Source organism: Aphelocoma coerulescens, assembly GCF_041296385.1.
Source record: "Aphelocoma coerulescens isolate FSJ_1873_10779 chromosome Z unlocalized genomic scaffold, UR_Acoe_1.0 ChrZ, whole genome shotgun sequence".
In the NCBI taxonomy this organism is placed as follows: Eukaryota; Metazoa; Chordata; class Aves; order Passeriformes; family Corvidae; genus Aphelocoma; species Aphelocoma coerulescens.
In genome coordinates, this window is record NW_027184085.1 from 65,201,210 (window position 1) to 65,227,520 (window position 26,311).

The 26,311-nt window shown below is 35.4% G+C and overlaps 1 protein-coding gene across 1 annotated transcript in view; it reads right to left on the reverse strand.

Moving 5' to 3' along the window:
• The window catches only part of ADGRV1 (adhesion G protein-coupled receptor V1), a 264,867-nt gene that overhangs the window by 229,111 nt on the left and 9,445 nt on the right, over positions 1-26,311 (reverse strand). Inside the window, exons 3-12 of the mRNA XM_069001528.1 lie at positions 22,185-22,369; positions 21,127-21,276; positions 19,944-20,039; positions 18,781-18,885; positions 17,341-17,454; positions 14,220-14,785; positions 12,719-12,989; positions 11,580-11,909; positions 8,170-8,346; positions 6,905-7,128 (exon numbers count right to left, since the gene is read on the reverse strand). Of these exons, the coding sequence (XP_068857629.1) occupies positions 6,905-7,128; positions 8,170-8,346; positions 11,580-11,909; positions 12,719-12,989; positions 14,220-14,785; positions 17,341-17,454; positions 18,781-18,885; positions 19,944-20,039; positions 21,127-21,276; positions 22,185-22,369 (2,218 nt within the window). The remainder of the gene's footprint in view (positions 1-6,904; positions 7,129-8,169; positions 8,347-11,579; positions 11,910-12,718; positions 12,990-14,219; positions 14,786-17,340; positions 17,455-18,780; positions 18,886-19,943; positions 20,040-21,126; positions 21,277-22,184; positions 22,370-26,311) is intronic.

Genomic DNA, 26,311 nt, shown 5'->3' on the forward strand with positions numbered 1-26,311 from the left:
ACCAAAAAAACCAAGCAAAGAAAATAGAAACAGGAAAATAAGCACATATAACAAAACTATCACATCAAGTCAGATGAAAGGACATTATTCTGCAATAAGTATGTAATTTAATTAAAGTATGCATAGATTATTTTCTTAATCTAAAATAAGTATATATTTAATATAAAACCTGTATCTACTATTAAAATTGTATAACAGATTAACAAAGCATTTATAAAGTGAAATTTTGAATTCAAAAAGAATTCAGATTTCAATAGACAGAAGAGTTCACTCAAAAGTTTGAGATAATAAAGCAAATATACTTGCAGCTATATTCTTTCAAATAGCAGATCTGATTTAATAGAAATTTCTCAGTGATTCCCAATGAGGCTTCATTTTAAATACTATATATTAAGACATTCTCCCTTCCTTCAGAAATTATGCAAGTTTTCTAAAATCATCAAGCATTAATACAATTTAAAAAGTCAAGGTGAAAATTCCAGAGCTAAAATTTATGCTAAATTTTCATTATATTGCTCTTAATGCTAAAATTTAATTATATTACTAAGCTGTTGGTAATAGATTTCACAGCAGAGAATACAAATGAACCATTATCTCAGGTTGTTTTTCAGTATGTATGTACAAGTTTAAGTGGTTAAGACACAATCATCAAAAAGTGAAAGGACATGCCGGATATAGCATCTCCTTCATCATGAAGTCACACTGCGTGAGTCCAAACTGAGCTCAGACAAAAAAGGGCCTGTTAACTGAGGAGCAGTGCTACAATCTAGTATCATGTTGAAATGTACAAGGGCAGCTCTACAGAAATCCAAGGGGTAGCAGAAATTACACAGTTCCAAGGTACCATGAGGAGGTACTTTGAGTATCTCCAGGTATACTTTGACAGGACTGACAAGACTGGCAATACTTACTACCTTTTAACAGTCACAGTGTAAATCAGATCAGAATCTCGAGAACTTGGAAGCTAGAGAGCAGCTGGTCAGATTCAGCCCATCCACTGCTAAAACCAGTGTTATTTCATATTTTTCTCCAGCCAAGTTCCATTTTCAAAACTAGGGTCACTTGATCGACTGACTGACTGTTGGATCTGACCATGTTTTCTGAGCATGACTGGACAGGTTGCTACCAGAGGTCTGAAATATTAAATGTTGGTTACTATTCAAAAACAACAGACGGTGGTTGGGCACTGAACAGGTTCCCCAGGGAAGTGGTCATAGCACCAAGCCTGACAGAGTTCAAGAAGTGTTTGGACAATGCTCTCAGGCCCACGGTGTGATGCTTTGAGTGTCCTATGCAGGCCCAGGAGTTGGACTTGATGATCCTGATGGGTTCCTTCCAATTTTGCTTATTCTGTGATTCCATGATAAAACAGCCTATGCAAAATGGAATAGAAGTCAGAAGGCACAGGCTTCCAACTCAGATCTGCCATTACATGAGCAATGAATCCAACAGGATTGTGCCTACATTCTGAGGTACACATATACAAATTTTTATATTAACCCTGGACCAGGATCCATCAAGTGACTTCCTGGCTGAACCTTGGTTTTTTCTTCTTCCTATGGATCTGTATGGTAATCACTGAGCTGTGCCTAATCCTGGTGACCATCATCTAAACCTGACGTGTTCCTGGCTTAACCTGCCCCACCACCACAGCCTTGCCTCATGGACTGAAGGCTGTCCCCACTTCCCATATGACAAATCTCATCTGAAAAGGCTAGTCATCACAGAAGTTCTTTTTAAAAAATAGCTTAATTATTACTTAGCAAGAACTACAGATTAATTAGGATGACTAAGAGAAACTCCAAAATGTTTCCTCACTTTTTTAAATGCATAGTACTAAAACGTAACAGAAAGAAGATTTGACTGTGTTTAAAATAACATGCAATTATAAAATAAGTATTACTGCATATAAAATAATAATTGTTAAGAGATGTGCTTGAATTTGATAACTGTGAACCAAGAACTCGAATTCTGAAGAAAGTTAATGTTTTGAAAAGCCCATGAGAAACTGAATTGCAACTGTGAATTTGTATTAATGATACTCTTAAAAACACAATTCTCTAAAATCTTTCTCTTCTATCAGGTATCTCAGAAAAGGTACCTTCAAACTTCCTGTAGAATGGTACTAAATTTTCTTACTAGATTTGTGTTCACTACTTCTTAAATTTTTTCAGGATTAACTACTGACTTAATTATGACCTAGCTTTAAAGAATAGTATTCAAGGAGGATTGGCCATATTATAAATTCCACAGTGTTTCTCATCAGAGGGAACACCTTCTCTCTAGTTTTAATCCACAATTTATTTGATTTTGGAGGCCATTTTAACTTATGTTACTCACAGCAGAAGACATATGGTGTTACTACTTTGAAAAGTAATGAAAGCTAGCAGTAGGTGTCCAGTAACACTCATATAAACATTCTACTACCAGTTTCAAATAACTTTTTCCCTATCAAAACAAGATCTGACCAAGGCCTTGAAGTAAAAGCCAACATTTTACACTGAAAGACTTAATTCTTATAGGATCACATCTTTTTCTTCATGGAAAATTTACTCAAGAAAAATAAATATAGTTTTGAAATAGGCACTAACCACAGGAAATCCCCAAGTTAGAAAAATATTGCAAACTTCATTCAATAGCTTTACTTACACCCTGAATTAAGGCACATAGACAGTATGCAGTTCTCTAAATGGGTCTTCCATGATTTGCAAACTTTTTTATCATTAAGTAATCTCTTAGACACAAAAATGCCTTGCGTAAATTTAGAAAAAAATTTTTTTTAAAGTGTAAATGTTAAAAATAGGTTTGGCTTAAGTGCTGTGTTCATTTTTGGGCCCCACAATTCAGGAACTGTGAATTTGTGTTATTGGTACTCTTAAAAACATACTTCTCTAAAAGACTTTCTTCTATCAGGCATCTCAGAAAAGGTGTCCTCTTCCACTGGGCCACTTTCCAGCCACTCTTCCCCAGCCTGTAGTTCTGCATGGGGTTGTTGTGACCTGAGTGGAGGATCTGCCACTTGGTCTTGTTGACCTTCATGCCACTGGGTGTCAGTCCATCAACCCAGCCCTCCTACCCTCCAGCAGGTCAACATTCCTGTACAACTTGATGCCATTCACAAATTTACTAAAGGTAAATCCCCTCATCCAGATCATCAGTGAAGATACTAAACGGGACAGGGCACAGCACTGATCCCTGAGGGACACCACTAGTGACTGGCCACCAACTAGATGCAGCACCATTCCCCACCAATCTCTGGGCCCAGCCAATCCAGCCAGTTCTTAACCCAGTGAAGAGTGCACCTATCCAAGCTGTGGGCTGACAGCTCTTCCAGGAGTATGCTGTGGGAGACAGTGTCAAAGGCTTTGCTGCAGACCAGGCAGACAACACTCACAGACTTCCCCCAATCCCTCAGGGAAGTCACCTGATCATAAAAGGAGATCAGGTTGGTCAGGCAGGACCTGCCCCTCCTAAACTCGTGCTGGCTGGGTCTGATCCCCCAATCATCCTGTAGGTGCTGTGTGACCCCACTCAAGATTATCTGCTCCATATCCTTGCCAGGTGCCAAGGTCAGGCTCACAGCCTGTAGTTCCCCAAAGCCTCCTTGCAGCCCTTCTTGGGTATTGGCATCATACTGGCCAACCTCCAGTTGTCTGGGACCTCCCCAGTTAGCCAGGACTGATGATAAATGATGGAGAGCAGCTTAGAAAGCTCTTAAAATAGCTCCCTCATTACCCTAGGATGGATCCTATCCAGCCCCATAGACTTGTGACCATCTAAAATAGCTCTGCCAGTCACTAACTACTTCCTCCCAGATTTCAGGGGGTCTAGTCTGCTCTCTGACCTTGTCTACCTGTCTAGATCAGGGGATCAGTTGCCCTGAGAAAAACTGGTCTTACTGCTGAAGACTGATACAAAGAAGGTGTTAAGTACCTCAGCCTGCATCCCATCACAGAAATCACTAGAACTATAAAAATCTCCACATTACATTGCATCAGTTTTGCTTCATTGAAAATATGTCATAGATATAAATTAGATGCATACATATGTACATGGATCTATTCTGGCATCTTAATTTATGTGAGTCATGACCAAAAGATTCTGAGCTTAAAGACTATTTAAACACTGAACTGTTCCTGGATTTTAATTTTCCCAAAATAAAAATAAATTCATTTGTGTATTGCTGTTTCCAGAACCTAAAGTCCAGAGGTTTTCACTCTCAGCACCATTCATTTAAGAGAACAAACACAACCCATGGGCCATGAGGGTCCTGGCCCTTCAGCTGTGCCAATTGCCAAATTTATAGCTGTGTATCTGCACTGGGGGGATGATAACGGCCAATAGCAGAACTTCTTATGCAAAAGTTAAAAACAACAATCAGATTTCACTACAGACCTCTGGCTTTATTTATCTTTAGTCTCAATTCAGGCCTATTCAGATATGGGGAGGCATTCAAACTGAAGCTGATCCTAAAGAAAGAAAATATGAAGAAGCTTCAGCAGGTACAGAATTACCTTGCTTCTTTATAGCTCATCTGTCTCTATGTAAGCATATTCTTAATGATACACATTGGCCTCCATTTTGTGGACAGCATTCATAATTATTTTTAATATCCAGGCCTACAGATGGTGGCCATAGAGCAAGGAAGGAAAATACTATTTTTAGTGGCTTGGAAGGTTTCTTTTGTAATTATGGGTACAATCAAAGCTCATTTAAAACATAAACTGCCTTAACAACATCACTGAGTTGTAAATAATACATCCCTGTTAGAACTAATTATTGTATTATCTTGCCCATGCAATTACAAATTGCAATAAATAGAATGCTTCTGAACATATTTCTATGTCTACAGTTTCATTAAAGTCCACACATGCTCTATTTTTCTACTGACTTATGCTACAGTGTATCGAACAGTGCAAGCACATCCACAGCACAGTACATCTTTGTTTTCATGGTAATTCACTACTGCTGTGAGGTGCTGGCTGCCAGTCTTGGAAACGGAAATCTTCTGTTCATCCAGAAAGCACAAACTGTGGAGAAGGCAATACCAAAAGCTCACACACATCACCCTGCCCTGCCAGTATCATTCACCCCTGCTTTGAAGAGTCCTTTCCAGTACTGAAAGGACGATCTTTGCAGTCATTTTTTTCTTGGCTTCTGCTCACATTAAAGTTGCCAAATTTCACTCATAGCCTTGAGGGACACTATCCAGGTCTAGAGAAAAGTTCAGATTTTATCTCCTCCTTATTTACTTCTTTTTCCTGGCCTGACCACCTGTTCCTTACTTCACTCTCTGATCTTGCCAAGTGTGGGAAAGCTGCTTATTGCTGGCACAATTTTTACCAGCCACTTCATGATCAATAGAACCTGCTACTCCCAGCATACATAGCAAAAGCAGAACAGCGGTTGCGTTTGTTCCGTTGCCAATTCAATCCCCTTTTAGACATAATTTTCAAGGCATGGGGTTACTACTCAGAGTAAGTGGTAGAAAGCTGTAGTTACACATACTGTAGAGCTGTCCAATATTAAAAAGTTAATCTTTTATGCTGCCCACTTCCTCTATGTACTTAATTGTCTCCTATCCTTCCACGTCAGCATTTTGGCCACCTTACACAATTTTTTCACTATTTCTTCAAGCATTATTTCTAATCTTACTTTCTTTGTTTGTGCCACAGACTCCAATAAACCTTTAGGCAAACCAGTTTCATCTGCAAGAAGAAAAACAGAGAACTGCTTGCAATAGGCTCCATTTGGCTTTGTCTTGAACAGGACCATCTTTTCAATACAGTGAGTATCCAAAATAGAATGAAATAATTCATTCTGCACTAGATGCATCCACCAGCCAGCTTCTACAGAAACAGACCAATCCTGCAATGGAACAGCATCTTTACTGTGCCATAGAACAAAGCTCAAAAAACAAGATGAGCAGCAGCTTGAGGAGCTGGTTTCTGGTTTGCTTCAATGTAATCCATATGACTATTTGGTGTTAAAGTTCCCCAGATGCTCTCCTTTTATATGACAAGGATATATCTGCATAAGCTAAGGACTGTGTAAGCAGTAGATGTTCAATGCAGACATTGCAGCTGGCAGATCTCTCTTAGCATGTTTCCAGAAAAATAAATGGGAAAAATACACCTTAGATTATTAGGATGTATTAGCAGAAGTGGTAGTATTTCTAAACTATATATACATCTGAGTTTTTGGAAACAGGACTGAAGAAATAGCCAAGATTATCTTGCTAATAAAACAAAAAGACTCCTGGATATTAAATAATTCAAGTATTCTGAGTAGTGTTCACATTCAGATAGTATCTCCTGAGGCCTCTTACAGTGTTAATTATTCTGCAATCCTGATGTCACACAGAAGGGCGACCACAACACTGTGCTTCAGAAACACCACTGCTCCCTTTGTAGCTCAGACACGCGGTAATAGTCACACTGGCCTATTTTGGAAGCCAGCAGCTCTGATGTAAGTATCTAATTCTGCAACAACATCCTGTCTATAAACCTCTTCTGAGAAAAACACAGTTATGTATTGCCTTCATTACTATTCATTACAGTTTTCCCCATTATCTCACTCGATATTACTTTTCTGAAAATACAAGTGCCGTAATCAAGAGCTATAACTAAAGATCAAATCTAAATGAACTTTTTTAGTAGCATACTTTATTTTAATCAAAATATAAACAAAACGAAGTCATTAGATAATAAGCACAACATGGTTTCTTACATTGGTCACAAATCAAAGAAGATTCCATATATACTCTGGATCAAGGCCCCAGTATTCCTCCAGGCACTTACCAACACAATGGAGTCAACACCTCATAATTAGTACTGTGCCAAATTGTTATATATAGATTGAGTATCAGAAGCAATACATATGAATAAAGATAAGGGTACAATACCTGTCCAAAGTTAATAATACGGTTTCATTCATTTCAGGTATATCATCAGCTTTAATAGTAATGTTGATTGTAGTATCACTTTGTCCAGATAAGAAAACAACAGAGCCATTAAAAGGACTTATATCATCCTGTGTTATTGCCTTGTGATTAGGACCAGAGGGTTTCAAACTCCAAAACACTGTTGCTTGACCATCAGTCCCATCTCGATGCAATGCAATGGAAACCTGTAAAACACGAGTCTGCTGTGACTTGCAAAACTAGATGCAAAAACTATTAACCCTTTGCAAATTACTGTTTGAATATGAGCCCCAAAATGTTTGCCTTGGGTTTTTTAATTATACCTATGTATAAGATATGAATCCAAGATAGTGTATCAGTGAAAATATATACTGAATCTTATATTTTTAATCATCTCTCCATAATATACTTGGACATATATATTTATTTATACCTAGTGAGGGTGGCAGACTACTAATATGACAATTCACTTAGCACCCATAAACACAAAAAACCTTGTATGACTGATTTAACCAGTGCCCACCTCATCAAGACAACCTAGCTTTTAAATGTAACAACTATAATTTACTCTGGCTCTTATAGTACAGTTCCAGCCTGTACTCTGCTTAAGAAAACCAGCAGTTTTATTCTGAGGATGAAAAGCAAGTTCTCTGATTCAGGATTTGAGGGAAGATTTCAATTAAGACAAGCAGGGGAAAAAAGGGAAAATGTAAGAAAAGACATTTTAAAAAGGGTTTCTCTGGCTGGGATTACAGCACTCGGATGAAAATGCTTTTGAAAATGTTTTGTTGGGTACTGAGAAATGAAAAAAGCATATTTATTAGAAAACAGATCCAGCAAGCCAAATTATATATTCACATGTAAGTCAACTATAAAATACACAGACACTTCCATGAAATCTGGATGCAATATCAGTCCTACTCTACATGAGTGTCTTTACAGCTGGTGAAAGAAATTAAACTAACTGCAGCATAGTTTGCTGCGTGTGAGCATCAAGACCTAACCAGTTCTGGATGCTTACAGAGAAAGCAAACTTCAACCACACTTTTCTGATGACTAACACATTAATCTTGCTAGCAATGTTTTGCCTTTTTGTTTTTTTAAAGCAGGAGAATATTTGGGATAAAACAGAACTTGGAGGAAGGATTTTTCTCACATTAACTTTCAAACATTACAGTGGATATAGCAAACTGCTTTCTCCAAATAACTTTTCCATATTAAGGGACAATATAAAAATGTTTACTTACCACTGTAGCAGGCAACTCTTCTGGCTCAGAAAGAATAATTGGAAGATTGCTAGTAAAGCCTATTTCTCCATTTGCAATATCTGGAGTAATCCTTAAAGAAATATTTCGAATCTCACCTAGTCTAGGACTCACAGGTGGGACAAGAGGAATTCTATTCAGCAGCTCAACTTTTTCCAACTGTGAGAAAAAGTAAGAAAAACTTGAGAAATAAGAAGCCTTAGTATCAAACAAGAACTATTCTGACATTTTGGAGTAAGTGTCATATGCAAGGAAAAAAACACCTCCAGAATAAATTTCTCCTACCAGCAATATTGCTATTACAAAAATGTGTAAGCAGCTGTGCATTGAGCTTTCTCAGGAGAATAGTATACCTCTCAGACAAATCGTGTACACAAGTAAATGTATGTATAGGGAGAATGAACCTTCTAAATTGGGTAACTCATTACTAGATTTATGAATTGATCTGTCAAGCACCCCAGATGTTGTTCTAAGTTCATTGTTTTGCCATGCATTGAAAAAATCTGCTGAAGTCACTGGGAACATAAAATTTGCAGCTGCTCATGAAGCCAAAAAATGATTCAATCTTAATTCCTCTCTCAAAAAGTGTAAGAACTTCTCTATTTACAATAACTAATATGTTAGAATTACTTTTAGAATTGAAAAGCAATACAAGATTTCAAAACTGTAGTCTCTGCTTATATTACCATATTTTTGATGGTTTATTTATATTAAGAAGAAATAGAAAAATGTGTATTTTTTCTTTGAATGGAAAATACCATTCACTTATCCCATCAGCAGCATTGACATGACAAGGAAAGAAGGACTTTCCTTGTTTTATTTGTTTTAATATTCCTTTCAAATATTATACCACCATGAGATTCTGTCTACACGGATCATATTAACAGATGTTTCCATGACTGATTTGTATAGACTTTGTATAGACTTCTGTAAACATTTCACTGGCGCATGAACCACCAATGACAACCATTAACTCCCATTAGGATGTTTTCCCTTGGAGTTATTAGATGCTACCATACAGGTTTTAGTGGAGAAGGGCAAAATGGCCTTATTTAAATCCATAGGGTTATCATGAATCATCCTTTCAACTGATGAGTTTTAAATCCCTTTGATTCTTAAAACCAATTTATACAAAATACTCAGACTACATATTCTTTTGTTCTACTGTTGTTCAAGTAATGCTCAAAAGTATTCATGCACATTTTATTTGATGATAGATGGGATTTCTTTTATAAATATTGTAATTAGAAATTGATTCTCAACCACACAACCATTGGGAGTCTGAGGAACAGAGGGCAGGACTGTTTGTCTCCTTGTTTTCTAAGATTTCTTTTAGAGTAGGCAGTAATTCCCCAATTAACACCACGCAAGTGGACTACTGTTGTGGCTGTTAGCTCAGTAGAAGTTCTGAAATACTACAGAGCTGAAAGATTTCCCTTTGTTACTATCCTGGATAGTAACTTTGAGATTAAAGTAATAATTAATGAAATATTAAGACTCTTCTTTTAAATTCAGTGTTTCCTCTTAAAGCAAATCAGCTCATGAGGAAAAAAAGAATGCACTGTGAATTGGACAATGCCAAGCAGTTTATTAAATTAGTTAATACTCCTGTCCATACCAAAAGTAGTCTGCACATCAAACAATAGGTTACTTAATTGAAGATGTAACTGAAGAATGTTAATCTCACATTTCCAGTTCCTCTATCCATTCTATTGCTCTGTTTAAGCCAAGTTTTCTTCCTCCACCACTCCTTCCCCAATTCCCGAGTTGATCCTTTACTGGGCCTAGTACAAACGTTGTAATCTCATTCTAAACATATTTGCGGAGAGTATTCACAATGTAGAAGGACTGTCACAGTGATAAATAGGGATATTTTTCTTCCTTTTCTAAATGAATTCTTTTTGTTGGCAGTTGCCTCTGATTTTGTGTATTCAAATTAAAAGATTTTTATAGTTCATGCAGAAAGTACAGAACATACACCCCCAACTCCCTGGAATCTGCAGTTTGAAAAGCCAGGCCAAGTGCCTGCATTCTGAAGTACTTGTCACACATCTTGTCCATAGTCCACACTGCAGTGTTATTTATAATCTACTACCTGAGAGGATCTTGGAATTAGATAATTCAATTCTTCTCTTGATCTTTCAGATCTCAAGAAGATGGTAAAACACACTAACCTATCCTAATATTTCAGAATTCAATTCCCTACCTAACTATGAACATAAAAGGAGTGTGAGCTACTAAAACAATAATATGATTCTGGCAATATTTGTTTCTCTGATCTTTTTCTTTTTTTTAATAGAATGTAGGAGGAAGGAGGTGGAGGAGAGAAATCTTCAAAAACAACCAAATTTAACGCTTATGATTTCATGTCAACATCTCCATTTGAAAATTTTGAAGACATCTGACTTAAAAAAAAAAAAGATTAAAAAGAACTAAGAAATTGCTTGGAGATTTATGCTTTGGATGTGCTAAGTCTTTGTATCAGGATTGTTCCCTGGGCTCATGATCCCAGACAGTGACAATAGTTAATCAGAGGAAATAGAGATTATGCTGTCGTCTTAACTGCAGATAAGAAAATAATTATAACAATTACTGATTACAATACCCAGGATCGTCCACAGCAGCATATCGGAACAATAACTTGCTACCATGTATGCAAACCTGATTTTCTTCAGTGAAACATGAAGAAAAAAAAAAAAGTAATTGGAAAATATAAAATCTTGCTATAAATATTTTTTGGAAAACCCATTTTCTTTCAAAAGCATAATTTTAGTGGATTTTTCCAGCCAATCTTATGAGCGATGACACAATCTCCCTTCTTAAAAATTCAGATAGAGGGGAAAAAAAAAAAAGACAAGAAAAACCAAAAGGGCACATACAGGGAAAACCAGAAGAACTTTTCAAGTTCTCTGGTCAAAGTTGCACATAAATTAAATGTATATTTGACTATTTTTACTTTACATTTCCTTGCTTGTAATTTCTAAAATCTGTCATACTTCTGTAATTTAGGAGCCTTAATTTGGTTAAACCGAAAGCCAAGGGGTACCCAGAATAACATACCTGAAAAGGCAACTAACCCCTGCAATATTGATAGAATTTAGTTAAATTGCATGACTAATAACTGAATCCTATTACAGCAGTGTATTTTCTTTAAATTGTGCAATTCGTAAATAATGATTAGGAATAAAGCTCTTTATAGCATATTTGTGGAAGCTGTATCTAAATAAAAAGTTATTCTTGGCTACAGAACTGCTATTTTCTTTCTTTTTTTTTTTTTTTTTTCTAACCAGGAAGAATCATTTTAATTAAATTAAAAGGGAAGGAGCCACTACTATTTTATATCCTTTATATTACATAAGCTAAAAAATCACCCCAAAACACAGCTGAGATACCTGTATGACAAAATGAGCTCCATTTTGAAGAAACGCATCATTTCGTATTGGTATATTTATAGTAGCTTGTGCTTTTCCTTCTGGAAAGATAAAAGTACTTCTTCTAGACATATTTAGAATGCCACCTTTCGCTCTCTCAGGATCCAGAGCTCCAGCTGGAATATACAGTGAGGTATAAACCAACTGCACATCTCCAACTGTTCCTCTTTCCCTTGCAAAACTCAAGGATAAAAAGCGTCCCATTGGATTACTTTCAATCTTCTGATTCTCCAAAGGATGGAATTTTATTAGGCCATAAACATCATCACTGTCCTGAATGTAAAACAGAAGCTGCAAAGCAGAAAACAGCATGCTGCATTACTCTATACCATAGTTTCATGCCTTGACAAAAGCATCTCCTGACTGTCACCATACATTTTCTCTTTGTGAACTGGCACCAGGAAAAAAATCAGATTAAGAGCCCCAAAGTATTCTTTATACACAAGAAGCATCGCACTGACAGTGGTAATTTTCCCACTATGCATCATCACATGTGCCAGAATGAGCTCTGCATAACTGACTTTTTGGTTCAGCAGGCAAAGTGAATAATTTAAAAATGTTTCAGATTGTAAAGAATTTCATTTTATTCACCAAGCTCATTCCAACAATTTTTGAGGAAGAGAAAGCAGGGACTCGAGTCACAGAACTGTCAGCAATGCTAGCCACCCTTTATTTAATAGTTCAGAGGTTACAGTCTTAATCACCAAACCCTCCCCTTGAAGTTGTTACTCTGTAAAACATGTCAGTAATCATTAAGACAGCAAATGAGCAAGTTAAAATAATTTTCCTCTCTTCTGTTAGAAAGCAGTCACTCGAGACAGCATTTATTCAATGCCATCTATGCGCACTGGGAATGATCTGAACTGAATGCTACCACAGTAAAAAGGTCTGGCATTGTATACTATACCCAGCCAAATACTTTAGACATGGCTCTATGCACAAAGATTATATTAAGCATTAGTTTGCTTGATTTTTACCCAAGACCAAACCCTTTCACCTGTTCAGCCAATCAGTCAATTATCAATCAATGTTATTAAAACTGGTAAAGTCTTTATTACTCATTATTATTTTCTCCAAAAGAATTCTAAATGCAAACTTACCTCACATGGCTCACTGACTTCTGCACCTCCCTGTATTGTATGAGGTAGGAGTTTCAGAAGATAAGGCTCTGCCTCTTCTGGTATATCATCATCAATAACGTTCAGTTGAAGTGTCTCCAGCATCTGTCCTTGATCAAAACTTATCTCCCCTGCCTCTGGAAGGAGGTCTGCAGTCACAGGTGAGGGATCACTGTTATTTCGAATTATAACCCAGGAAACAGAAACATTTCCATGTGTTCCACCATTTCTTACAATTGTGATCCCTTCAAACCTACAGTTTTGAATGAAAACAAAAAACATAAATCATAATTACTATTGGCATGCATGGTTACCAATTCCCTAAAATATTTACACTGACCGAAGTGGTATAAATTTTAACTGCTTGCAAATGACATTTGACTCAAGGTTTACAGTTTATGAAATCATAGCACATATGTAAGACTTGTTTACTCATGAGCTCCCTGTAATAACCTCTGAAGATATGTGTTAGATCTCACTTTTTTTTACAGCAAGAAAAATACTGAGAAGTGAGTGGAGTCTTGGCAGGTTTTACATTTGTCTTGAGAAATACAAATCAAATTTCAGAAAACTTTTTGCCTCTTCTACATCATGAACAGTTGTGAGGCATGAGCATTGAAATAATGCTTTTGAATGAACTGTTTGCCTCTGTCCTGAAAATATATTCAGTTACTGATATTTATGATACTGGAAATGTCATGTTGCCTGAATCGGGGAAGTGAATGACTACAACAAAAAGTCTGGAAATCATGACTTACAAACATTTAGAAAGCAGGATTTATTTCTTTACTGGGTATGAAAAAAAGAAAGATGAATACTCAAGTGCTGGGTTCTACATACCATAAAATATTCTTTCAAAATTTCTCATAGTATAATAGTTTGAGGCATTATTTGTTTCTTTGGGGATATACTACCATCAGTAATTAGCAGTAGACATTTTTATTGAGATTGTCAGTATTGTGTATCAGTCTGCCTATAAAATTTGTACAGAGCTTTGATTTTAATCGCTCTGTAAAATTACAAATATTTAAATTGGTTTTGAGTTTAAGGTAACTATTTCATGGGAGACACACAACACTTTTTTTTTTCTTTAATCAGAGACTGGTTTTATAGATAGTAAACACAAATATATAGCAAGGATGGAAGACAGAAATCTATTTCTCACTGAACTGGTGTACAGCAGTATCACAACTTCACTGATCCTACCTTTAGAGTAAGGAGTTTTCACTATTCTGATAATGTGATTGAATAGTTATGGCTTATTTACATACAGTTTATAAATTTTAAAATACTTTCTGCATAATTAGACATTTCCACTTCCTTGAAATCTTTGCAGATATAGTTGATAATAACAACACACTAAGTGATTACTACATTTTAGCAGTGATTTTATAATTACTTTTAACGATATTCTAAGCATGCTTAACAATTACAAACAAATCTCTTAAACTGACTAGATACTAGATTTTAAGATCTGTAGTACCTTGAAATTTGGTCTTCATCAATGATAACAGTGTGAGCTAACAGAACACTGTGGATTGACAGCACTCCATAGGGTTTATCATTCGGCTGGATAGTGACATGAACAACAGATGGATAAATCAAAACAGCATCTCCCTGCAAAGTTTCTTTAAGAAGCATAATCTGAAAGGTCTCAGCAATTTCCGGTATGGCATCATCAAGGATCTTAAATTTCAAATAGGTTTCATGAACAAGAGGTGGGAAAACAAGAGTTGTATTTGGCTGTAGATCTAGGAAGTCTACGTTAAGCTGTGCATGTGCAGTTGAATCCCCAGTTATGATGGCGTAATCGACAGAGACTTTGTCTTCATCAGGTCCAATTAATTTTCCACTGACATCCTTACCACGAACCACTTGGATTGTTACCACTTCATCTTCCTCAGGCACCATATAAGCATTTTGAACAAAACGCACGGGACTGTCATTTTTCTTAATATTAATCCAAACAGAATTTTTTGTGTTGTTTATTTCAGCCCCTCCCTCCACACTCTTCAGACAAACAACAAAGCTTTCATCATTTTCCGGTACCTGGAAAAATAGTATTAGCAATCGAGTGTAAGTCACATTTCAAATATATGCAGAACACTGAGAAATATGGTTTATGTATTTTGCAGACGAGTGAAATGATAAAAACTTGAAAGCTCATTTCATATTAAAACAACCAGCAGAAAAACCGTGCTTTTAACTTCTGCTAAAAATCCCTTTTCAAAATTTAATGTCTCTATTTCCCAAAACATACTTCTGAAAGAGAGTACAAAGTCAAACAAAAAACAAATTAAAATTAGCCAAGAATCAAGAAAATCTTCATCTTTACAGATTGAGAGTATGAGGAGACCAACTGCCATTTTTGAAAGCCACCTCTACTTGGAAACAAGTGTTCCTTGCCATTACTTAGATTTAAATATTCTTTTTTCCGATGTTGATTCTGATCTACCTCTATATGTGCCCGAGACAATACAACAACAACTTCTGGACAGAACCTACCCTGGCCCATCCATCCCTATACAACTGGAAACGGAACACATCCTTTGTTCAGACACACCCACAATCCCAGACAAAATTTCCATCACAGATCTGAGAAAGTGGTTTTTTGTTCTTAGCAATAATTTAGATTTTGGTATTTCTACAAAGCAACTGTTTAAAACTACATTTTAGCTCTAGCTATTTCTTCTCCAATATCAAATGGAGTAGACAATAAATAATGGCTTATAAACCACGAATTACAGAATTAAGGATGAGATTTCTGCTTTATATTGCAATATAAATATATATATATGGAGGCACATGGTGTGATGTGATTCCTCGGTATCCAGTGCAGAGCCACAAGTTGGACTTGATGATCCTAATGGGTTCCTTCCAACTCAGCATTTTATTTGATTTTATGATCCTATATTTTATTCCCCAAATCTTGATTAGCTACAGCTATGCAACTGAAAAAATATTATTAGTACATATAAATAAAAAGTAATTATTTAAAAATTATTTGTGATCTTTGCATCTTACTGTGGACTACTGGAAACCAGTAGAACTTGTTTCTGAGAGAAATTCCAGGACAAAAGTACAATTTCTGAAAATCCTGCTGTCCAATATTTCTTTCTCTTTCACATTCATTTGTTTACTGGCCACCCTCAGATCCTTTTCTAGGGCTAGAAGAGTGGGCATGATAGCTTATGCCGATTCAGTTCCTTTGGCTTGTGGCACTGAAACTTGCATAATGCTGTTGACTGATACCAGGGATTGTTGTCAGTGTGAGATCTAGAAGATCTAAGCCACCTCCCTCCTATACTGAAGTGCAACACGGTTGGTCTGCGGCATTAGAAAAAATGCTAACTTGTGTTTTATTTAGTTGACTAATTAATATTCCATCTGGCATCATTTAAAAATATACATTTAAGAGAGTCAAAATGTATCTACAACCTTAGCTGTAGTTTACATCTTAACATCTCGTACAAATGGGACATTTTGGAATTCTTAATGGCACCATGATTGACCAATGAGAAGTCCAGTCAGACTTCAAAGACAACAATATAAGAGATTTTCAGTGCTGACTTGCCGCTTTCATTTTCTGTTACAATGTTTCCATTATTTCTCGCTAAAAAAGGAAATGTACATAATTACTATAAATGTAATACTGTAGAGATCAGATCTACAATCCCCTAATTTCTGAAGAAAAAAGGCTTTGAAATTCAGAACAATAGCTGTTCCACAGTTTTTCTTAACTTCAGATCCTAACAGCTCAAATTCAATTCCAAGAGTAACATTGAATGCTTCTGCATTCCATCATCATTATCAGTAAAGAATGTTTACACAAAATTGACCTGTGGAAGCCCGTGGAAGACTTTCAGTGAGTGGACCACCACAGCTGCATAGATCAAACTTCGAGTGAAAGATCATCAAGAGCACCTCTCAGAGGAAAAATAAATCACATCCTTCCCACAAACCTAATGAATTCTTTTTGTGTATAAGTTACAGTAATAATATAGCTAATCTGAAAGAGATATTTCTACACAGCAATTTGGTACAGTCTCTTAATACAAGTATAGACGTGGGAGACTATTTTTCATAATTAACACAAATATGCAAAAGAATTGCTTTAAAGTTTCCCACTTCTGGCACAGACGCTTTTTTTCCCTACATAATTTTTTTAGTGAATTTCTTTATCAAGTTGTTCTGTATCATGTTCACACAGCAAAGTTAAATATAGAAAGGTCAGTCTAATAGGTGAACCTGTATCTAGTTAAGGAACATCATCCCTGACAATACAACAACCTCAGTATTCCATCTGAATAAAAATATAATGCTTTCTTGATTATTTATACTTTTACTGTATAGCACCTCACAGATCTACTCAGAGCAGTCAGGGTATGTTCAGAAACTGAAAATATTATTTGATTAGAAATACAGAGGCAGCATTACAAAGATAAAATGATAGCCCACAGAGACAAAACTGAGCTTTATGAAGCAGAAGCACTTGTAGCCCTGTTTAAACCAGTAATTTTTGTGACATAATATACAAAGTCCCTCCAGAACAGCAAGCAGTTAATCTATATATCCAAGCCAAAAATGAAGTAGCTTGTTTTTACCTGATCATCAAGCACTGTTAAATTATAAATCAACACTGATGTCCCAGGGATAAATGTAATATTTCCTCTGGCTGGACTTAAGTCTTCTTCAGCTGAGTTTGGTCCATCTTCTATCTGCAAATAATTTTTTTTTTTTATAAGAAATATACAGAGAAGGTGTAAAAATCTAGTACAATGGCCAATATACAGTGTGTGAAATGCATAACAAATTACTATTTATTCAGTCACCTCCTGATCATATGCACACACATCCAGTTGTGAAAATCGACTCTTTTTTGGCAGATGGAGTAAATCAGGGTAGGCACTCTGAAGAAATTATGTATTCCCAGAGAAAGGGGAAGAAAACTACTTCCATACAGGCCTTTGAGAACATCTATTGATGCATAACAGGTTCTTTTAAATAACAGAAAGGACAGTCTTTTTTTTAAAATTTAATTAGCATTTCCTAATCACTTCCTAGACAAAATAATAGCAGTTACTGGTTTGGTGACCTTTGTGTCTTGACTTGTGATACTAAGGAAATTACAGTTAATACTAAAACCTAAAAAAATAGTAAGACCCCTAGAGGCAATATGTTAGAGTTTTGTTTTAGAAAATCTTGTAAATTTTTTTCAACATATGTACATAAACTACATTCTGAGATGAATCTGATAAATTGTGCAGATAGCAAAATTTACTGGATTTTAAAACAAACATATCTGCAATAAATAACATAAAGAATCTCATGCTGTACATCATCTATACATGCTGTATTTAGTATGCAATAACATCCAGTACAAAACTTTTGAGATTTTGACACATCTAGATTAAATCTTTGATGACAACTGATTAAGGAATTTTGATATAAAAAACAATTACCTGTAATTTTAAAGAATGTAATAGAATCAGAACAAGGCAAGGAAAAAATCCCCCCTCTCACAATAAAGGCAATACATATATCCCACTCAAATGAAGTATGTGAAAAATGGCCTAAATATTCAAGTAATGATTTCGAAAGGTTGAAATGTCTGAGAATTCAAAATACAGTCTTACAGATACAGAATTTCACTAAATATTGAGCTCTACATTTACATATTTGAAGGTGGCACAAGCATTAAAGAGTCAGGTGCTTATAAATTTTGAAGAAATATACAAGAAATTTCTTACATACTCAATAGACATTGTTTGTTAATAATACCAACTAATGCTGCCTCAGATATCTTCCTAAACGACAGAGAATACTAATTTTTTTTAATATACCTTCATTTTTCCTTAAATTAAGCAGTTAGGTAACTGCAATGTTTTCCATTTGAAAGGTAATATATTTCCATTTTATGAAACAGAATTTAAAAATGTAAATATTTAGTCCTTTCACTTTAATAAACACTTTGATAAACTATGATTATGGCCTCACAGTTTCATCTAATAGACAAAGGTATGAAGATTTTTTGATAAACTCACCTCAAAAGTTACAATGACCGTCCCGTAGGTTCCTCTCTCTCTAATTAGAGTGAGAGGCACAAATTCATTTCTGCCCCTAGGCTCATTCACTGTGATTAAGGCAGACTAATGAGGAAGAAAAGGGACAGGCAATAAGGCACAGATCAAATATCACAGCAGAAGCAAGAAACTGTTACCATAGAAATACCAAACTCCCACAGACAAGTTAACCCAATCTGCAAACCAGTCTGCTGATGGCATACATTTCGTAGCAACCAATTAGTTCAGCTAATAAAAAGCTTGGAAAGTTTCAGATAACAAAAAAATATCATAATGTATGTAGAATGGGTTTTCTTGTGGGTTTGTTTTGTTTTCTTTTTTTGTAAATGAGCATAGTTACCATACACTAAGCACTGGCATATGAGCACCTGTTTCAAGTAATTCCTAACCTGTTAAAAATAGGTTTTCTCCATTAAAAACTCCTTTGTTAGATAACTAGATAATGGACTCTGTCTATCAAACTGTTGCAGCTAAGATATTTCAAAGAATTACAGCACTTCAGGGAGCAATGTGGTTTAATACAGTGGTGCTAACATTTCTTATACTGGATTTTTTTCAGGGAAGTCTTCTAAAAAGTATACTGCCACAATGCCAGCAATAAAGCATAGCTTCTCGTTCTACTAACACAAACTTTGTATTATTGCAAATATCCTCCATACCACTAGAGTCACACCACTGTCTTATCCCCAGAAGGTATTATATTATGATGCTGCTCTCACAGCTTGCTCACCTAAGATGAGAAAAATGTGTATATTCTTAAAATTTCCAAGCTGCATCTTTAACTTTTCTATGGTATTAGTCCTCACTTCTTCCATACGATATTGAGGGGCAGTTGGACTGAACAATATTTAAAAGCTTTACATTTAGATGAGCAACACAGATATTCATCCAAGTCTGAGGATCTCAGGCAATATCTCAACACCTAAAAGCCTACAGAAATATTAAAGCTGTATATATGTATGAATTACATACATATGTATGAATTATCTCTAGAGATGTTTTTCAGAGATGCAACTCAGCATCTGTTTTCAAAGGATTTGGGTGAATAACTAACCAGCATCTTTGACAATTTCACCTCTATGTTTTCTAAAATGTTCTAAAATATACCATATAAAAAGTCATACCATGTTAAAAGAAATTATTCCAAAGGCATTGTCATTTGACAAGATTGTTACAGTGACAGATTTGGGTGAGCCAAGCTTTATCCTTGCAGATGGTTTCTAAAATTAAAACCAAAATAAGGTATTAAGTATGGTGATGAAAAAAAATAGGCATTTTGATTTTACTGTCTTTTAAGAGTTAATATTATCTTACAAAAAATGTTGTCTTTTTTATTATATATCACAATGTAAATTGTTTAAAGCAATAGAATGCACTAAAATAATTCTTAATTACTGTGGAAATACACTCTACACAGTCAACGATAAATTTCTTGAAACAAACTTTGCAAATGATTAGCAATGGTTTAACAATTATTAACAGCATATCAATAGGAAACCATATATGAAGCATTTAACAGTGACAGGAATTCCAAAGTTGTTCTTTTTTTCCTAACATTTGTATAAAACTGAAACTTTGAAGCTATTACAGTGGAATACCAGCTAAAGGATATACTGGGATAACAGCTTTAAGAAGCAGATATTTATAGCACTGTAAAATTGAGATACCTTTACAAATCAAAGTAAGAAGGAAGGGAAAATATGCATTTTTATATTCATTGCAAACATTCCCATAGATGTGTAATAATTGGCAATGAAATAGAAAATTTGTCTTCACTAAACTGACATCTTACTTAGCCATGAACTGTTAGCTAAAAAAAACGTGAATGTGAACCTCTCTCATGCAGCATGAGACAGAACAATATGAAGAAATTTATTCGTAAGTACTTATAAAATTGTTTGGGTTTAGATAAGTCACATTTAAGCTCTGCTTCTGGAGGACTGGAAGTCATCCTCTTTTTCTGCTACTTCCACCCTCTCCTCCAGGCACATGCTAGGCAGGAAAACAGGAAAGGCTGAGACTTCACAATCTAAATCTTCTGTGCTCTAGTACACCTTCAAACGTCCACAGCTGAATGCAGTACCTGCTCAAGTGTCAGGCACAGCAACATGACACAGAGACATCCACAGAAATGCAAACTTTCTGAAGGGCAATAAGCACCATCCTGCTCAGACTCCAGATTTTAGTTCTTACCTATTACTGCTCACGAGCAGTAAGACCACTCTGAAACCTATTAAATACCATTTGTCTATATTAGATTACCCAGTGTTTTTTGTGGAATAGATAAACTGAAAAATTGAGACTTACCAGTAGTGTCAAGTGAAAAGTGAATGTCTCATCAGCCTCTGGAAGATCATCATCACAGACAGATATATATACTGTTCGGTTTGTTTCTGTATCGGGTATAAATGCAGCTGCATATGTGTCAAAAAAGTCTCCTGTATTTTCTCCATCAATCTGCAATAAACACACAACGAAATGTCACCTCCTTCTTCTCTAAATATCTTCCATATTATCATTCTAGACTCATTCAAATCTCTTTTCTGAACATAAGTCTTCCCACAATTTCCCCTGCTGTCATACAGTTAATTTCTGGACAGAAGGTACATGGATAAAAACCCATTTTATTCATGCTGAGTAAACAGGTGAAAAAAACCCCAATAAAACAACAGAACACTTTATTCTGAACCATTTATGACTTCCTTCCCTGCAATTGGGTATCTCTTGCATAATGCACCATATGAAAAGTTTTTTTATTGAAAAAGCTATGCCTGTACAGGAAGCACTGATCACCTCATAACACCCTACATGAATTAAACTTACCTTAGGATGTAACTGCCTTCTGCCTTCCATTCTAAGCACTGGAAGGAGCCAAGGCATTCAACCTAGATTAACAATTTGATCACCAAAGTTGGCAAGATTAAGTCTTCCATGAAAAACTTCCCTCCTTTCATCTCAGTCAATTTTTTCAAGAAGAAAATTCCCCTGATTCTACTGTAAGTGAGGTGGTTAGAGGAGAGATTACAAAGGCAGTCATGTCAAAATAGCAAAGGGTCTAGACTAAGTTTACAGTTGGGCACTGAGACTAAATGGAGAGAAGCCACTGAACCAGCATAGCTGCCACACCTGAATCATCCTTCTTAGAAGCTAAAGGCTTGAAATAACCATTGTGAAAAAGACTATTCTTCCTTTCAGAAGCGAAATTACAAGTTCAGAGAAGAGGAAACAGGTTTCTTTGTGGCTCTCACTTGTCTGTCTTACCAGTTATACTCACAAAATTCCATGTATCTGAGCCCACACTTCCCAAAAAGCCCTTCAGAAAGTCATCAACAGTTACTGAGAATATCACTGCCATGGTTTCTTACCGACACAATTGCCGTGATGTTAGCAGGCTTCCCTGTCCTTTCAATTACAAGACGTATAACAGTTGTACTTGTTTCATTGACTACAAATTCTGTTTGTCCACTGAACTTCACTTCTGTTTCTCCAGATGTGAAATGAATGAATAATGCCAAAAGCAAATAAACTAATAAAGAAGCAGAGGGCATCCCTATAGAAAAAAAAATATTAAAAATAAATTGTGACTCTAAAATACACAAAGCATTCATGGTTGACCTTACCATTCCAGTTGACTCCCCTCAACTCTTTAAATACCGTGATCATCTTGTGAGTTTAAGAAATGTGATTAAAACATGCATAGGTCTCCACTACAATCAAATCATATGATGCAATTGTCATGGGTATCTAATTCTATTTTCATAATTTTCATTTAGTGATTTTCTAGAGAGTATTTATTGACTTATTCAAGTGGAGGAATAAGGAACTTCTTTTAAGAAAAAACCCGATGAAATTACCACAACTTTTTTTCATTTTCAATCAACAAAAAATCAGCTTCAAGGTTGACAGCTCTATTTCCATTTTCTTTGCTCTCTAGACTGTATTTAAAAATACACAAAAAATTACAGGAAGGCTGAAGGATTGGATACTTGCAGTCATCACACAGATCATTTTCTGACATCTTATTCACCATTAAATATTCTTACACATTTGCATATTCACTTGAGTCTTTTCTTATTCCATAATGCTTTCATGTGTTCCTGCCCCTGACAACAACTGTGATATTTTTAAATGCCATTGCAATCTTTGTACAGCCAGGCTTCTACTTCTATTTGTTTCTGCAAAATGTTTAGTATTTTCTATTAAGATATACAAACTTGAAACTAAGGTGGTTCATTTCTTTTACACTGGAGTCCAGTTTTGTGATGTAAAATACGATTTTAAGTCCCAGTGAAGTCATCAGGTGTTGATACTGTGAAAGATGCACTTTTAAAAGAGTCTGACACAACAAATTTCAAACGGTTGCATTTTTCTGCAGGGGCTTACGTTGTACACTGCAGACCAGAAATGAGAACATGGATGCTGGATAGGGTAGATTGCTGACATAAGGAACTTAGCCGTTTTGGAAAAAGCCTAGAGAACAAAGTTGTGCTCTAAACACCAAAATGCATTACAACATCGAACTTTAATTGAATTAGTTCCCTCACCAAGCTTCTTTTAATCTGTGATCATTATTTTATACTATTACTTTTTAAAATTTCTGTACAAGATACAAGTAGAATTTGTGTAATTAAATATATAAATAAAATGTCACTTTGCTTAAAATAATCCTTCCAAGTGTTACAATTACTGGACAAATCTGGTCAATCACAGTTGCATAAATTGTACAGAACATACTACATTAATATTTGTATATTAATAACATTTAAAATCACACATGTTTGCAAAGCACTTGCTCTCATTTTTTATGAGTGGCAGTTACTAATATTTAGTCATAAATTATCAGCAAAACAGTAAATGTCATGAGTGCACTGAAACATGTCTTTGTGTGTCAAATTTGAATCAGAACTGAGGTCTAACACATACTCTGAATGTTTTATGTTTGCAGTCAGGTAGTTTTAATCCCAGACTGAACAGAGAATAATAGTTTTAGAAGACCACTAAAACTAACAGAACTTCAGAAAGACTTCAAGTCTTTGATTCATCTTTCAACAAATTCTGGGCAAAGATAAATTTTATGTTGTGAGAACTCGAAAGAAACTGCCTTCAGGCTAGCTAAAGAACAAAAAGATCCACAGACATGGCATATTAACAAAGTATAACTTGGAAATACAGTCAAGAAAATGATCAATGTTTTTCGGAGTACCCACAAGCAAAGACTGGTGGGTTGACAAAGTAAGTTGATTTTAACTGCCTGTAACAATAAATTCACCTAAATCTGTTGAACATCACAGAAGGAACAGCCAAACAAAAAAAGTAAGTGTAAAAAATCAGGAATAACTATTTTCTCTATTCATTTCACCACCCACTTGACCAGTGTCTGATTATTTCTGAAAAAAAAAGTCACACAGTAAAATAATTTTGCTGCATAGCTTCACACTACTCTAAACTTTTATTACCAGGAACACAGTTCTTCAAGATATCCATGGCTCTTATTGGGAATTCAGTATGTAACAGCCTGACAGAAACAATGCTTGATTCTCACATATCTATCCATTCAGTAATTCTAGTGCAGCAAAATCTTACAGTGGGAAGCAAAGATAAAATACATATACATAAACCCCCTGAGATTTAAAATTATCAAATGTAATAATTTGCAAGGTATTTTTTCTGGTTTTATGTGGAACTGCTCTGAAAAAAAAAAAAAAAACAAAAAAAAACCAACAAAAAAAACCTCCAAGCTGGAAAGAGAAGAGTTGTCTAACCTTTGTAAACTCTCAGAAAATTACACTGTCTGCAGATGCAGGCATAATCCATACTAAACTGAGGAATTTGTTGACCTTTTAGCTTCAGCTGTTACCTCATCATACACTTCGCCAGTACCTTCCCACAGTACATGCTTCTAGTAAATAATACTGAAAACATGATCCTTGAGGGCAAGATTACGAAGTTTAGAATTACTTGAATTCTATTACTTCTACTAGAGAGCATTCTAAAACTATAGGATTACTCCTGCGGAACAAGAGAAGTTTCACAATCATACCATCAATTATTCAGCTGGTGTGTATCCTTCCTTGTTATGTTATTTGTACTAAGATTTACTTTGCACAGTCTGCCAGAAGAAGTTTTTACTCTCCTTATATAAACGAAACTCTGAAAATCATGATTACTTTTTTAAATTGATGTGATGTAATAAAATAAAAATAACATGCATCTAGACATAGAGAATGCAGAAAAAAATTATTCAAATAGCTGAAAACATATTACAGGTCCCAGTATTTTACTTTATTAAAAATGAACTCACTTTGTACACTAAATTCCTCTGTAAATTTATATGGGAACATGTGGATACAAAAATGCTGTTAGCAAGAAATTTTCCTGCTTCTTTCTAAGCCCGTGAGATACTTTTCTCTCTCACGAAGTTAGTAGCAGAGTTCTATAAACTATGAACACCTGCGACCTTGCAAAGCCTTGTTTATGGTACAGTAGAAAAATATTTTGACAATGCATGTTTTAGGATTTTAGCCAATCACCCCAGGGGGTGGTTGATCCTTTGACCAATTAGACTATGAAGAAAAAAGTCTAGAAAAGAGTTTGTAAAATAATTCAATCAATCAATCAATCTTGCTGCACAATTCCTGCCTGCTGGATCTTTCTCCTCCTCCCTAGGGCTGCAGGATACAGTAATAGGAACACAATTTGTTATGAACTTCAGTAGAAGCTTTTGCAAGATCAGGGATTACAAGAAGACCCTTCCTTACTTCCCTCACCTCATTAAACCACTGGTGACTAATTTGTAACTTGTTTTTTAAATGAAGCTGAAACTCTAGTCCTTGATCACTGATAAATTTTGGTAAACCATACATTTGGTGATCAAGCACTCCCCTCTGTTTCAGCTAAATATTATTGAGTTAATTTCTCTCCATCCAGGATATTGAGATAGTCTAGTTAGCTTAATGTACGAAAGTCAGTAAAATGTTTTTATAACAACAACAAGCAAGAGAGTATCACGTCTTTAGAGTATGTTCAAATCAATGGATTAACTATTCTGTTACCATGTTCTGACTCGAGCCATTTCAAATAATCATTTGTAGTATCAGTGGTAGTTTGAAATAATGCTATGTACTGGGGCTTAGATGATGTTTCTAAGTGGTTTGTAATAAAAGTTTCTGGATTAAAGGATTTTAAAAGTAAAAAGTCCCATTCTTCAACTCTATAGTTTTTAAAAAAGTAAAGTCATGATCACTAACTAACATTTTCTTTTAGCATACATCTTATGGCACTTTTTGAAGCCCATTTGTATTTTCCACTAAAATACAGAATATTAGTGTAGAATCCAACAAATCATATAGTGATTCCACACAGTAATTTCCACAGTAATGTCACCATTTATATAAGGAATACCATTTCACCCTGTTGTCCAGTTGGAGCCAAGGTAGGCTTATGAAACTGGTGAATCACCAGGAGTAGCTTGCTGTTCCCAGTAATTTTCTGG